Here is a 14,617-nt window from a genome sequence, read left to right as displayed (position 1 = left end):
CTCAACCTGGTCCCTACTCTCACTACATATCACAATGTCATCTGCAAACATCATAGTCCACGGGGCCTCCTGTCTGATCTCATCTGCCAAACTGTCCATCAACACTGCAAATAACAAAGGGCTCAGAGCTGATCCTTGATGTAATCCCACCTCCACCTTAAGCGCATCTGTCACTCCCACCACAGTCCTCACCAATGTCACACTACCCTCGTACATATCCTGTACCACTCTTACATACTTCTCTGCCACTCCAGACTTCCTCATACAATACCACAACTCCTCTCTAGGCACCCTGTCATATGCTTTCTCTAAGTCCACAAAGACACATTGCAACTCCTTCTGACCTTCTCTGTATTTCTCCAATACTCTCAGAGCAAATATTGCATCTGTAGTGCTCTTTCCTGGCATGAAACCATACTGCTGATCACTAATCATTGTATCCCTTCTTAACCTAGCTTCCACTACTCTTTCCCATAACTTCAAGCTGTGACTGATCAATTTTATCCCTCTTTAGTTACTGCAGCTCTGCACATCACCCTTATTCTTAAAGATAGGTACCTCCTCAGGCATCCTCTAACTTTCCAAAATTTCATTAAACAATCTGGTTAAAAATTCCACTGCCATTTCACCTAACCACCTCCATGCTTCCACTGGTATGTCATCTGGGCCAACAGTCTTTCCATTCTTCATCCTCTTCATAGCTGACTTTACTTCCTCCTTGCTAATCTGTTTCACTTCCTGATTCACTATACCCACATCATCTATCCTTCTTTCTCTCTCATTCTCTTCATTCATCAGCCCTTCAAAGTACTCTTTCCATCTACTCAACACACTCTCCTCACTTGTGAGTACGTTTCCTCACTATCCTTTATCACCCTTACCTGCTGCACATCTTTCCCAGCTCTGTCCCTCTGTCTAGCCAATCGGTACAGGTCCTTTTCTCCCTCTTTAGTGTCCAATCTCTCATACAACTCTCCATATGCCTTATCCTTCGCCACCTCTCTCTTTGCCATGTGTCTCATCTCCTTATACTCATGTCTACTTTCTTCATCTCTTTGACAATCACACCTCTTCTTCGCCAGCCTCTTCCTCTGTATACTGTCCTGTACTTCCTCATTCCACCACCAGGTCTCCTTGTCCTCTTTCCTCTGTCCAGATGTCACACCAAGCACCTTTCTAGCAGTCTCCCTTACAAGCTCTGCTATGGTTACCCAGCTCCCAGTGCCTGTCTTAACTCTTCCCTGAACTCCACCTCACAATCACCCTTTTTTTTAACTTCCACCATTTAATCCTTGGCACTGCTTTCACACTCCTCCTCTTCTTGATCACAGTCTTCCTACAGACCACCAATCTATGCTGCTTAACTAAACTTTCCCCTGTCACCACTTTACAGTCTCCAATCTCCTTCAGACTGGCCCTCCTACATAGGAAATAATCCACCTGTGTGCATCTTGTACATCACCCTATGCTCCTCCCTCTTCTTAAAATATGTATTCACCACAGCCATGTCCATCCTTTTCACAAAATCCACAATCATCTGACCTTCTGCATTGCCATCCTTAACACCATACCTACCCATCACTTCCTCATCCCCTCTGTTCACTTCACCAACATGCCCACTGAGGTCAGCTCCAATCACTAGTCTCTCACCCTTGGGTACACTCAAAACCACTTCATCCAACTCACTCCAAAATCTTTCTTTCTCATCCATCGCACACCCAACTTGTGGAACATATGCACTAACATTATTCATCATTGCACCATCAATTTCAAGCTTCATAAACATCACTATCAGATGCTCTCTTCACCTCCAAAACACTCTTGGCATACTGTTCCTTAAGGATAACCCCTACCCCATTTCTCCTGCCATCCACACCATGACAGAACAATTTGAACCAGCCTCCTATACACCTGGCCTTACTTCCCTTCCATCTGGATCTGGTCTCTTGCACACACAATATATCAACCTTCCTTCACTCCATCATATCAGCTAGTTCTCTCCCTATACCAGTCATATTGCCAACATTCAAAGTTCCTACCCTCACTACTACACTCCTAACCTTCCTCCTCTCTTCCTGCTTTCAAGCATGCCTTCCTCGTCCTTTTCTCCTTCGGCCAACAGTAACCCAATTTCTGCCTGCACCCTGTTGGCTAACAGTACTGGTGGCAGTCATTATTAACCTGGGCCTTGATCGATCCGATATGGAAATATGAAATGTTCTCTGCATAAGTAATTTGGCAGAGGTTTTACCCTGGATGCCCTTCCTGATGCAACCCTCCCCATTTATCCGGGCTTGGGACCGGCACAAAGAGATGCACTGGCTTGTGCATCCCCAGTGGCTGGGTTCTGGAATTAAGAAATATGATCAACATAAAATGCTGAAAGGCCTCATAAGCTGAAACACTGAGCAGAGTGCCCTGTCACAGAGAACAAAAATGTTATTACAAAATAATGCAATAGGCCTATATCAAGGAAACCAAAAATAAGGCACCTAGATGCTACTATGATTTGAATACAGATGGAATTGAGGGAGACAGAGGAAGAAAGTACCATGGGCAGGGATTGTGGTGGTACACAACTGGAAAACATGCAGGGAGGAGAGGTTAGACAGCCTGGAATCATTCATTTACTGAGGCAGTGGTTGAAAGACAGAACAATCTAATCAATATAGGTGACTGACTACAGAACTTCAAATTCCATTATAGTTGCTTGGGATAAATGCAATGAATGCATAGCTATGTGGAGGTTAACTGCATGCACAAATGGATTACTCAGTTAAATGTGATTTCATTTACTGCTTCCATGTATCTATTTGCAATTTACAAATACTCCGCAAAGCAATAACACCATTTGCAGTGCACTAATGTATAAAGTTTATGATTGCCTATAAGTGCAGGTTTCGTGGATTGGATACTCTAAATTGGCCCTAGGTGCGAGTGTGTGCATGTGTGTGCCTTCAGTGGAAGGTTGGGTGCCGGGCCGGCAACTCCACACTGTAAAACACCACGTTCAATCACGAGTGGACAGGTGATCCGCTATGGTGACCCCTAAGCGGGAAAAGCCGAAAGAAGTAGTAGTAGTGCAGGTTTCAAGAGCCGCAGTGACTAAGTCAAGATTAGGGTTGCCACCTTTTGTCATGGCTAAAACCGGAGTAAAGCCACACCCCTCGCATCACCAGTAACCCCACCCATCCCCTCTCCCACCTACATTCTGCCCATTTTGTGATGTCACGGCGACATCACTCAGCAGGGAACGCCCGCTTTTTTCATTCCTGCTGCGTGCTTTCGGCTGATTTACTATGCCTTTCTGTAAAAAAAGCATAGTAAATCAGTCTATTTACAAACTCCAATAGTCTGTTTCCTTTTTGAAACAGGATACTGGAGTTTATACAGTGTTTTCCAGACTACCGGAGAATCAGTTTGATTTCCAGATAGTCCGGAAAAAAATGGAGGGGTGGCATCCCTAGTCAAGACCAAGGTACACAGTTGCCTTGAACCAATCCATCAGTGTTAATGTAGCAAAATGTGCCTCATACAGTCCATGAAAAGAACATCAGTGTACAAGGCAAGTGATTGGGAGGGGATGGTACATACATCAGATAGCAGGTGTCCCACTGTCACCTAAATTAGCCCATCAGATGTAATTTGTGAACATCAGTGGCTTGTTTGGTGACAGGTAGACAGAATGTCAAAAATATATGGTAAAAATACCACTCTTCTTAACCTGCCTATCTTTTCACAACAAGCCATAGCCATTCAACCTAATTTTTAAATCCAGAATGCCCTCATGAGACAGACTCAATGCTCAAGAAAGTAACAGTCAGAAAGCATGCCCAGCTTTTAGACTGTAGGTTGAAGGCACCTAATATAGAGTTAAGAAAGGATAAGGCACTTACACAGAAGCGATATATAGGAGAAATAATGATGACATTCACATAAAATAGGACAAGGACTAGACTCTACGCCTCTAGCACTAATGAGATGCAACAACTGACAGAGCACCAATCTATGCTAATGCACTAAATTCAGCATAACAGTGGTTCCTAAAGAAACACTCTGAAGTGGTTAACACGCTGCTGACATACATGTGAATAAGTAAGCAGTACTTACACAATGCCTGCTCCACACTGATCACATACTGGCAGCTTCTGACCACCTCCCAATGATGAGGCTACTTTTGTTGTAGGAGCCTTAACACTTCTGAATCCTGATGGTTTATCAGAGTCTCCTGTGAAAGAAAATGCAGAACAATTAGTGTGTTTTGTCTTCAATGATTTAGTACTTCAGCAAACTATGTCTAACACAAAAAAACTACCTCAGAAGGTCCCTGAGCAGAAGTTAGTGTCCAACATCTAAAGACTGATGTGCATTGGGCTTTCAAAGATGCCAAAAATAGTAGCTGCCTGTGTGTGAGGGAGGGATGAAGCCCTGACTGTGAACCAAGCAACATGCCTGATTGGCATACACAATGCCAGAGGAGCTGGCTGGGAGGATAGGGACAGACCGACATTTTTGGCTAGCTCACCTATCCAAGCAAGATGATTGAGGTTTTGTACACGAGGGCTAACGGTTTCAGAGGAAAGACTCTACTTCAGTGGTACATGCATGATGCAATGCACAACAGGTTGGGCACACTGGTAATGAAATGTCCTCCATAGCTGTTAGGATGGCACTATACTAGGATGATGTAATCTCTCCACCCATGCCAGTCAATTACATTAAGAATTCTCTGCTTGTGGGTTCCTAGTGTTGGCTAGGTAAGCCAAACGGTTGCTGGGGATGCCACTGAGGAGTGGCCTTGGGACATGGCTGATGGCAGATGGCTGTTGGGGCAGCCAAATAAAAGCAAACTGTAAATGGAAAAATGACAAACTTTCATTATTCTCCTCAGCTGTTCTTTAAGAATGTTTACTTGCAAGGTTGCAAACTGTTGCTATCCCTTTCAAAGGTTCATCAAAAAGGTTTGCTTCAAAGACTAAACAACTTCTCAGTGCTGATGTTTTATTTGTGCTATCTCACCAGTATGTTTAATGCAATCGTGTAACACAGACATCATGTAACAATTTTTTTAATAGTCATAATAACAATACATTAGTTATTCATGCTCCTCCAGGAACTGAAAGTGTCTCTTAGTTCTTTCCAAGTGAACTACCCAATCTATTAGAATTTTTAATGGGTGCTCTTGTATCTGGGAGTCAGGTTCCAGGAATACCAACTCAAATGCATTTTCATAGGCTTGGGAAACTGGGAACCAAGAGAGACTTTGGTGGTTCTATGTACTGTAGATCTGGACAGTGCTTTGTGAACTTAAAGACCTCCTTCCAGCCTCATTTAAAATATTCATCAGAAACTTCAAAGTTTCCCAGAAACAACTGTCATCTGTAGGGAGATCTCAAAGAAACTCACTCCTTGTCTTCTGTATCATAGTCCATAAGTAAGGAAATTTATAAAGAAGAAGCCTGGTCCTTTCATTTCAACTCTGAGCTTGAAGAGTCTGGAGAATTCCATAGGCATCCACTACAGGAAGTTCAATTAAAGACTGCCTGGCTGGGTTTTTCTTGCAGTTTTTACAGAACGGTTTGTCTATATGACCTTTTTACCCTTTGGTTTGAAAGATTATGGAGGTAGTAATTCTCATCTCATTGGGGATTAAAATCTCATGACATTGAAGGATGCATTCACTGGGGATGGGGGTGGGGGGGATTGTCCATTGCCAGGATGCCCCGTACTCTTCCTTGAGCCGTTTCCATTTTAAAATCAAAGACAATGTGGATTGGTGTCTGCAAGAATGACTTCCAAACATCTGGTGTCATGCCTACCTAAACTGTAAAAGCCAACACTCATGAGAAGCAGCAGCATTCTCAGCAAACTTTTCAAACAGGTCAGGTTTCCAACTCTCTTTAATTAGAACTATATGCATGTTCAAAGTTTAGTGTAACGATATAAACAGTAAAGATTTTGGAGGGACAGATGTTTATCATGGGCACTTTGGTACCACCAACCAGCCTAGACAGACAAAACCTCATCAGAGACCTGTGCAGCAGCAAACACAGTCCCAGTTTCCTTCTCTGGAATGGTGAAAATGGGAAGAGATTCAGCAGAAACTACATAGTGGACCAGAGTGCACAAGGCAGACTCAGCAGGTCTGACATTTGCTTCCCTTGATGGAACTGTTAAGAGTCACTGTTTCATTATCGCTGCTATACAGTCTCTTTGCGATTAGCTTTTTTAACCATTCCATCTTTCTAAGCTTTCTGGACTTCAGAACACTGGTAAAATGCTCTCCCTAATACATTTCCTTTAGCAAGGTCTCAGGCTTCTTTTAATCTACGCAATTCTTCAAGTTTCTAGATCAGCAAAGGATCATAGTTTTGAAAACCGTGTAGTGTTTACTCATTGCTTACTTAAGCAGAAAGAGTGCTGTAGATGAAAGTCCTTTGGTGGTATTTGTCTTTCACAGCCACAGTTAGCTTTTCTGACAGTGTCATGGACATCAGTGTGATGCCCGTGCCCTGGCCCAGCAATCAAAGAGCCTCAATCCTCACCACTAACACCAGAGAGGGCTTCTCACATATGACGAAAGGATAAGAAATACACACAGTAAAGTGCAATTTCCCTTAAGAGCACACAGAGATTACAGTCGGCCCGGGGGCTAGTTGCTCCCTTGCTCTCCAGGTCCCCAACAAGATTCCCCACTGGCACAGCTATAGGGTCCAGATCTCAGCCTAGCTGGCAAGCTAAAATCTCCAGCACCCTCTCTGTCCAACCAGTGCTTTGTGTCCCTGCCCAAGTAGCTGACACACATGCAAACCTTGAGATAAGAGTTTATAAAACCACACAGACATTTCTGGAGAAGGCTGGCACAGGTTCTCCAGCTATGCCCCTTTTACCCAGACTATACGGTAGTAATCAGTTACCACCTCCCAGCTAATATTATCAGCTACCCAAAAGGCCCTTAAATGGGTGTCCAATTATTACTGTGCAATATTATTATCCAATTGGTAAGTGTGACTAATCAGTCAAGGCTAATCTGGAGTGATTTGGACAGTAAACTCTATAAATATGCAATGTACTCTAGAGCTTAACTTATCTCTACACAAATCAGCCACCATTAAAAGGTTTTAAAATATTTAATAATAAATAACTAAAACCACAAAACAGTACTTTCGACTACACAGTGCTAGTCAAAAGTTCAGAGATCACACAGAAATAAATACTTAGAATAATTCAGTAGTACAGTTCTGACATGGCAGAAAAACACTCAGTCTAATCTTTTTAGTTTCTAGCTATCTCTAAAAGAAAACACAGGTCTAACATAACTTACATATGACAACAGGCAGTGCTGTGAGTTGGATGATCAAGACAAAAATGATTAATGCCTTCTGATTCTCTGTTTAAATTGGTATTGCAGTTCTGATAAACATTACATCATCTTTTTACACTTTCCTGGTGTTCCCAGGCTGACAGATGCTACATTCTTTTGTTACCTTGCAGCTGCAGGAAACTACATCAATAAAAGACATTCCACATGTAAACTCTAGTAATTTATTCCTTAAATTAAAACAATAGAAAGAATGTGCTAGCCCAGATGGAATGACTCTGAATCTTTAACTTCAAAGGACAGCCATGAAGTAATTATAACTTCAAAGGACATACAAGAAATGCTTGACTTAGCTTTCTTTACAGCAGAGGGCAATGTTGCTACATTGTTTTAAATTCAACATTTCACATCATATTCTTGCATTTAAGAAAACAAGCCTGTATTTCAACATTTATATTGACAAATGATAGGATTTTATACATGATTCTATCTGGCTAGGCTGGGCAGCCTTCATCTGCCTTCACCCAATCTTCACAATCAGAAGTTTTAGAATTTTCAATTTGAAATTTCAGCAATACAAATAGAGAAAATTACCTTGCACAATATAATGAAAATATTACATAACACAAATGTAGCTATCTTTCACTGGAAGTTGTCTGGAAGTGATCAGGGGAAAGACGAACTGATAAGTGATGGCTTAAAAATAGAGCAAGATGCTTTTTATGTCATGTGACAGAATGGTGCTCATGACAGAAGGAGTTCAGCTTATTGGGGATACCCAAGGAAGTTGTAGCGGCCCAACTGGAATGGCAAACATCTGCCTTTGGCTACCACCATTATAAGGATTCATATTGCAGCAGTAGTCCCTATGACAAACATCTGAAGCATCAGATCACCAGCTTTACCATCCTGGCTACCACCTATGGATAAAGATTCATAATACAGCAGTAGTCCGTATGACAAATGTCTGAAGCATCAGATCAGCTGTACAATTGCCTCTCCCTTGTCCACATTCTCTACCTTTAAAACTTGGCAAGTATTCTCTAGATTATCTTTGTTCTTTTCCTGTATTTCTAACCATGCTTCCTGTATTTTCAAGAGTTTGGGTATCTGTTATTCAAATCTTTCTTCATTAGCTTCTGCTTTATCTATTTGTCTTCCTTTCTCCTGCACCATCTTTTAGTTCTAAAATTCTTTATTTTATCACTAAAGCTCCATGCCAGCTCTTTTGAAAACCTACATGTTTGTATCACTTTGTTCTGCTTTTACATAAAGGTTTGCTGTCTTTGTGATGACCGTTCTGATTCTATCTCAGAATCCATTTACTGCTCCTTATAAACTATTTCTTAATTTGTGTCCCCCAGTGGCACTCTTCCATTACACCATCCTGTCTAAAATCCCATATTTTATTCTGGTACGACATATCTGCATCTGCATTTACAGTGGACTAATCTGTTAATTGATTACTGCCTTTTTAGGGGCTGTCAGCTGGATACCCTCTCCCTGAGACACATTCCTTGCAATACATCAAGTATTAACATGAAACGAAGCAAACTGAGTAACGTAAAAGTTTAATAAAACAAACAAAGCTTTCAGGTCGCAAACACTTCAGTGTTATCATATCCTACTACACCATATTCAAGTAAATTCAAATAACTCACAGCCAATCACAAATCACAATCAATCACTTAACATTCAAAACTTCCAAAAACCCTTCATAAAACAATATTTATACACAAAAATATATAAGCACATATAAAAATCATAGAAAATATACACACACACACACACATATATATATATATATATATATATATATATATATATATATATATATACACACACACACACACATATACATACATATATATATATATATATATATATATATATATATATATGTGTGTGTGTGTGTGTGTGTGTGTGTGACAAATTTATTATTGCAAACAGTTCTGTCTGCCTTTAAGTATAGGTTTTATAGACACCATATGGTTTAACCCAGGCACCTGATTTGCACAAAGCATTAAAATCCATTTAAATTCTTCTATTTCAAGTTTTTTATATCACCTCTCCTAATGCCCCTAGTAACATAACCTATAACTCTAAAAATAAAACAGTGTGATGTATCAGCATCAAAAACATATTTAGCCAAAGCGTTCATCATGACATTACATCTGATGTCTGAATTATGTTCTATTATTCTATCTTTTTAATCTCCTGGTTGATTTACCAACGTAAAAATCATTGCATTGCTTACACATAGTGGAATTACACATTGCAGTATATCTAAATTCAAACTTTCTGCCATTTTTGGGGTGAGTGTATGTGGTATCCTTATTAATATAATTGCAGCAACAACAGTTGTAGCATGGATATGTTCCACTCCTACCTCCCCTCACTGTACCAGTATTAGATCTAAAGTCTTGATAGCACAACTGCTGTCTCAAATTAATACAATTTCTGTACGCAGATCTAGGAGCATCACTAATTAGTTGCCTTAATTCTGGTAGGGATCCTAATATTCCCCCAGTTGTCTGATATAATTTTCATAATCTGTGGGGTACTCCTACTGTAGGTCATAATATATCTCAATGCAGTCTGATTAACACTCTGGGTGATTGTGGGTATCCCCACACTTCTTACCTCGGTATCAAAATACGGAATGGCCGTACTACATCTTACTGATATAACTTCATTGAAACACTGAGAAAGCATATAAGTGTTATACCCCCTCTCAAAAAACAACTGCATCATCCCTTTAGTTTGTTCCTCAAAGTTGTGTATTAGTATTTAGTCTGCTTAGACGCAGCATTTGGGATTTCACTATACCTTTAAACACATGTGGAGCATGCATACCTTTCTCACGAAGTTAGTTACATAGGGATATTAATGACCAACACTGGCCATATTTTTTTTTCTGGCCATGCCATCAAAAAGATGATCAACATAATAACTCTGATGGTTAAACTACCACTACTACATCTAGAGCGGGCTCAACTACCACTACTACATCTAGAGCAGGCTCAATGTATCTCTTGGATGTTATTAACCTATCAGAGACGCAAATGAAAATGAATAATTCACTGATTGGTTCCAAAGTGAGGGAACCCACAAATTAATTTGTTAGGCACCGCCCAGAATGCTAACTCATTGGCTAGTCGATCATCACCACTAAACTTGAAGAATGTTTGGCAAAGGTTTTCTGCAGTTTTACTACAACATGCACAATAAAATTCAAAAAGTTGCTTACAATGGCATCAAGATCCCCAACCCACCTACTACTTGCAAGTATAGTGAATACATAAAATATGAATCAGTTAACATACATGAAATAACAAGAACCCATTTAGAATCACTAAATTTGTCACCATTTTGTACATGCTAGCAGCTCAGTGATAACTACTCCTGAAGTAGAAAACAGGTCTTTTACCTTTAGTTACGCTACCAAAGTCTTTAACAAAGTGGGACATTCCAGAGGATATAGAAGCTAAAATCAAACTCGTCCTTAACACTGCTCAATATCAATACAGAACCCTGCCTGTAGTTCTTTCAGGAGGTGATGTCCATCATCTTATTGGCAGTTATTTTACCTGGTTATCTGACCAAGACACATTATTTCCAGTTACAATGGGGGTAGTGATCCTCAAAATCTATGCAGACCTTTAGCAGGAGATGATTCGAATGAGAAATCAAAGATCTAATACTCCTATCAAAACAATATCTAGTGTCCTTACCACAATAGTTTATGTCCTCTAAGAATTTAGCACATTTATCATCACTGTTCACGGTTTAAAAAACTTACGTTAAATACAACATTCCCCTTTGTATGTAAAATATGACTCAGACTGCTTTCCTTTTGCTAGTCTTTTTTAAATCCATAGGTAATAGATTTTAAATCATCACTGACAGGTGAATACATATACACATTTCACTTGAAATACGTTTATTGTCATGGTATAATGTACATCATGAAGGCTTCTACTTCTTGTTTATTAATGAGCATTTAAATCTCATCAGTACCATAACAGTGATCACTAATTTGGGCAGAATATGCCTCTAAACAATAACAGAAGGCTCACATTTTCTTCCAAGGTACAACAATAACAGTAATGTTAATGTGAGAGTTACTCAGTGGTTGTTTAGTACAAAGATTGGACACCAGGCCTTGTCTGTAAGATGGCACAAGGCCCAGCAAGTTGACTTGCAAGTTAGATCACATAACTGCTGGAACCTGTTTCTGTCTGTCTGAATTTCAGTATGGTTTTATATAGTGATGCACACTGACTGATAACCTAATCAATCTCTACTTAATTAAATTACTTTTCAAGATAACAGGAGCACAATGCAGAACAGCAGCATATATTTTATAAAGTATGAAAGTCTAATACCTGAAAGATAAGGAAATCTAGAAGAATCACTGTATGAAACCTTAGCAGAGCTAGCATTGCACTGAACAGCTTAGTCCTAAAACTTCAGACACAGCCAGTTATAACTGAACATAACAATGGACATGAAATGAAGACACCATCTTCCTTTTATACTTTGCTGATCCTGTCAGTCTGAAAACTTGGAATCTGGACATGCAACTAATCTCGTTTTCTCTGACCAACATACTAAATATTCTTGGTACAAAGTGTAGCAACAAATTCACTTAACTTTACTTGTAGGCTCCAAATCATTATAACTGCAGCCTTTTATGATAAACTGCAGTCATATTTAATAGTTTTGCTACATTATAAGCTGTAATTTGTTTTTGAAAGAATTCAGGACGCAGAGTACTTCAATTCACAAAAGTAAAAATTTAGGTTTTAGAAGACGAGTTTCTACTGACCCAGAAAGACCTTACAAAGTCAAAGCATCTACACTCCAAGTATTCTTGTTTTTCCCACTCTACTTCTCTTATGTCATGCATTGAGTTCTGCTCCATAGGTGCTCTATGACTTATTCATTTCCCCGGGGTGACACCCCTATGCATCATTTGTTTCTTGGGGGTGAGAGTAGAGCTGGCTGGGAGTTGAAGCAGGCATGTACTGGGCTAACAACCACTAGAGCCTTTTTAAGTCTAGCCATGCTTCCCATATCTCTGACAAGTTCTGGCACCCTTGATAAGTGTAAGCAGGGGCTTGACAGACAAACCATTTACAGGATGTGTCCATTAAAGATATAGGTGCCAAACCAGGGATACATTTTCTATTCCCCATCCAAATGTCCAAATTGCACTAGAATTGGGTTAGGGAGGAACTCTGCTTCATATAGATGGGGAGCCTGTTCCAGAGAATGGGTAGTCTCTATGATATACACCTGTCTCTCCAGCAGATCCTATTTACATTACAGTCAAGGTTTAAGTCTTTAAGAATGTGTAATTCTGGTGCTGTTTGTTTTGCAGGGTGGGGTCTAACAATGCCTTGTATGCCAGGCATAGTTCTCTCCTCAACAGCCTGTAGGAGAGGGAATACAAAGAGAACTTTGAGGAAGTCTGCATAGGACATGTTACTTACACCCTGTATTCTCTTAGTGAGGAACTTCTGTGGATGTTCCAGTTGTTGGATGTGCCAAATTAGGCACATACCAAAGGGAGCATTGTACTCCATGACAGGTTTGATGAATGTTGAATACAGTGGAACAATGACTTCCTTGGACCTAGATGCCATACCTTTGTTTATAAAGTTGCACAACTTAGAATGATTTCCTGAAGAAAACCAGACCAGATGGCAGGAAATGTGAATACTCCAGTAAAATACAAAAATGTAAAATCCAATGTTCTAAGCCCGTTTATCCGTGAAGACCACACCTTATGTAATCAAAACACAAATAAAAATAATGCTTTCATTTCTAGCATAAGAAACTTCTTCAGACAGGTCAAATTTCTTGCCTTCTGGTCTGATTTTCTTCAGTTTGTGGTTTTCTGGCTTATTGATGCTTTAGAATGATTTCCTCATCACTGTAGATGTGTGATGGTCAAAGGCTAGATTGTCTATGCGTGTCCTAAAGCCCCTGACTACTGAATCAACTGCTAGGGGTGTTTTGTCAATATGAGAGTTACCGGGGGTGGATGACTTCCTCAAGGTTACTATTATGCATCTCTTGGCATTTAATTTTATTCCATGATTCTGACACCATTTGTCTGTTTCAGCCCTTCCTGGAAAACATTAATGGCAGTGAGGGATTCTATGACTGCTCCTAATTTGCTATCATCTGCAAATTTGGTCATCCGGAGACCCGTGATACTGGCCTTGACTCCAGAGAAGTAAATGTCAAAAAGGAGTGGTCCTGGGAAAATACCCAAGGGGCTTCATCTGTGACTGGCCTCTATGTACAGGTGGACACCCCAATTCTAACTTCCTGGGTCCTGAGAGCCAGCTGACTATCCATTGGGTGACACAAGGGTTTATACCTAACCTCTTGACTTTATCAATAATATCTGAGTGGGGTATTGTGTCAAATGCCTTGGCCAGGTCAAGGCAGGCAGTGTGAACCCTTTGGTCCTCATCCATTGCTTTGGTGACCTTCTCAAAAAAAAAGTCCACCAGGTTCAGTAGGCATAACCTACCTTTACCAAAGATAAACCGGGTTGGGTCTAGTGTCTGGAGGTTATTTATGCCATTACTGATAATTTTCTTAATTCTTTCCATAACTTTGCATATGAAACTAGTGAGACCTATTGTTCTGTAGTTTTCAGGGTACCTTTCTGCAGAGGGATGTTTGTTGCTGTTCTCTATTCGTGAGTCATGAAGCCTGTTTAGAGGCTGCAGTTAAATAGTGACTTCAGAAGGCCTGATAGGTAATTTTTCATGCTATTTAGAAGGCATCCTGGGATACTGTTTGGGCACATTGATGCAGTGTACTTGGCATTAGAGAGCTCATTAAGGACCTGTTCCTTTATGGTTGTAGGGAAGTTATATTTAATAGTATTTCCTGAGGGAAGGTTGAGAGGATAAAGTTACTGATAAATTAATCTCCCAGTAGGTTTGCTCAATCTTCTGGCTCAGTATATGTGACTCCATTAACAATTAGCTCTGTATACAACTGTGTATTCCCTTTGAAAACTACTGAAGCACCAATACACTGGCCCAATGCTTCTGGAATTCATCAATTCTAAAGCCTTTGATCAGCTCATTCTGATCCCCACTAGAGAAAGCAAAATCCTTGACCTGGTTATTACTAACATGGGCGACTGTTGTCCTACACCAATAGTCAATCTCGCCCTTGTCAGATCCGACCATAAACTAATCACAATGGAAATCCACATCTCACCTCCCCCACCAAGGTAAACACCTTGAAAAACTTCTCTAAAGC

At 40.2% G+C, this 14,617-nt stretch overlaps 1 protein-coding gene across 3 annotated transcripts in view; it reads right to left on the bottom strand.

Moving 5' to 3' along the window:
* The window catches only part of PDLIM1 (PDZ and LIM domain 1), an 872,789-nt gene that overhangs the window by 6,277 nt on the left and 851,895 nt on the right, over positions 1-14,617 (bottom strand). For all 3 annotated transcript variants that reach the window (XM_044056148.1, XM_044056147.1, XM_044056149.1), the window contains one exon: positions 4,111-4,228. In XM_044056148.1, the coding sequence (XP_043912083.1) occupies positions 4,111-4,228 (118 nt within the window). The remainder of the gene's footprint in view (positions 1-4,110; positions 4,229-14,617) is intronic.

This window comes from Protopterus annectens, chromosome 14.part0 (assembly GCF_019279795.1).
Source record: "Protopterus annectens isolate FY-2018-M chromosome 14.part0, PAN1.0, whole genome shotgun sequence".
In the NCBI taxonomy this organism is placed as follows: Eukaryota; Metazoa; Chordata; order Ceratodontiformes; family Protopteridae; genus Protopterus; species Protopterus annectens.
The sequence above is the reverse complement of the archived record's forward strand: the minus strand, read 5'-3'. Positions and strand labels throughout refer to the sequence as shown.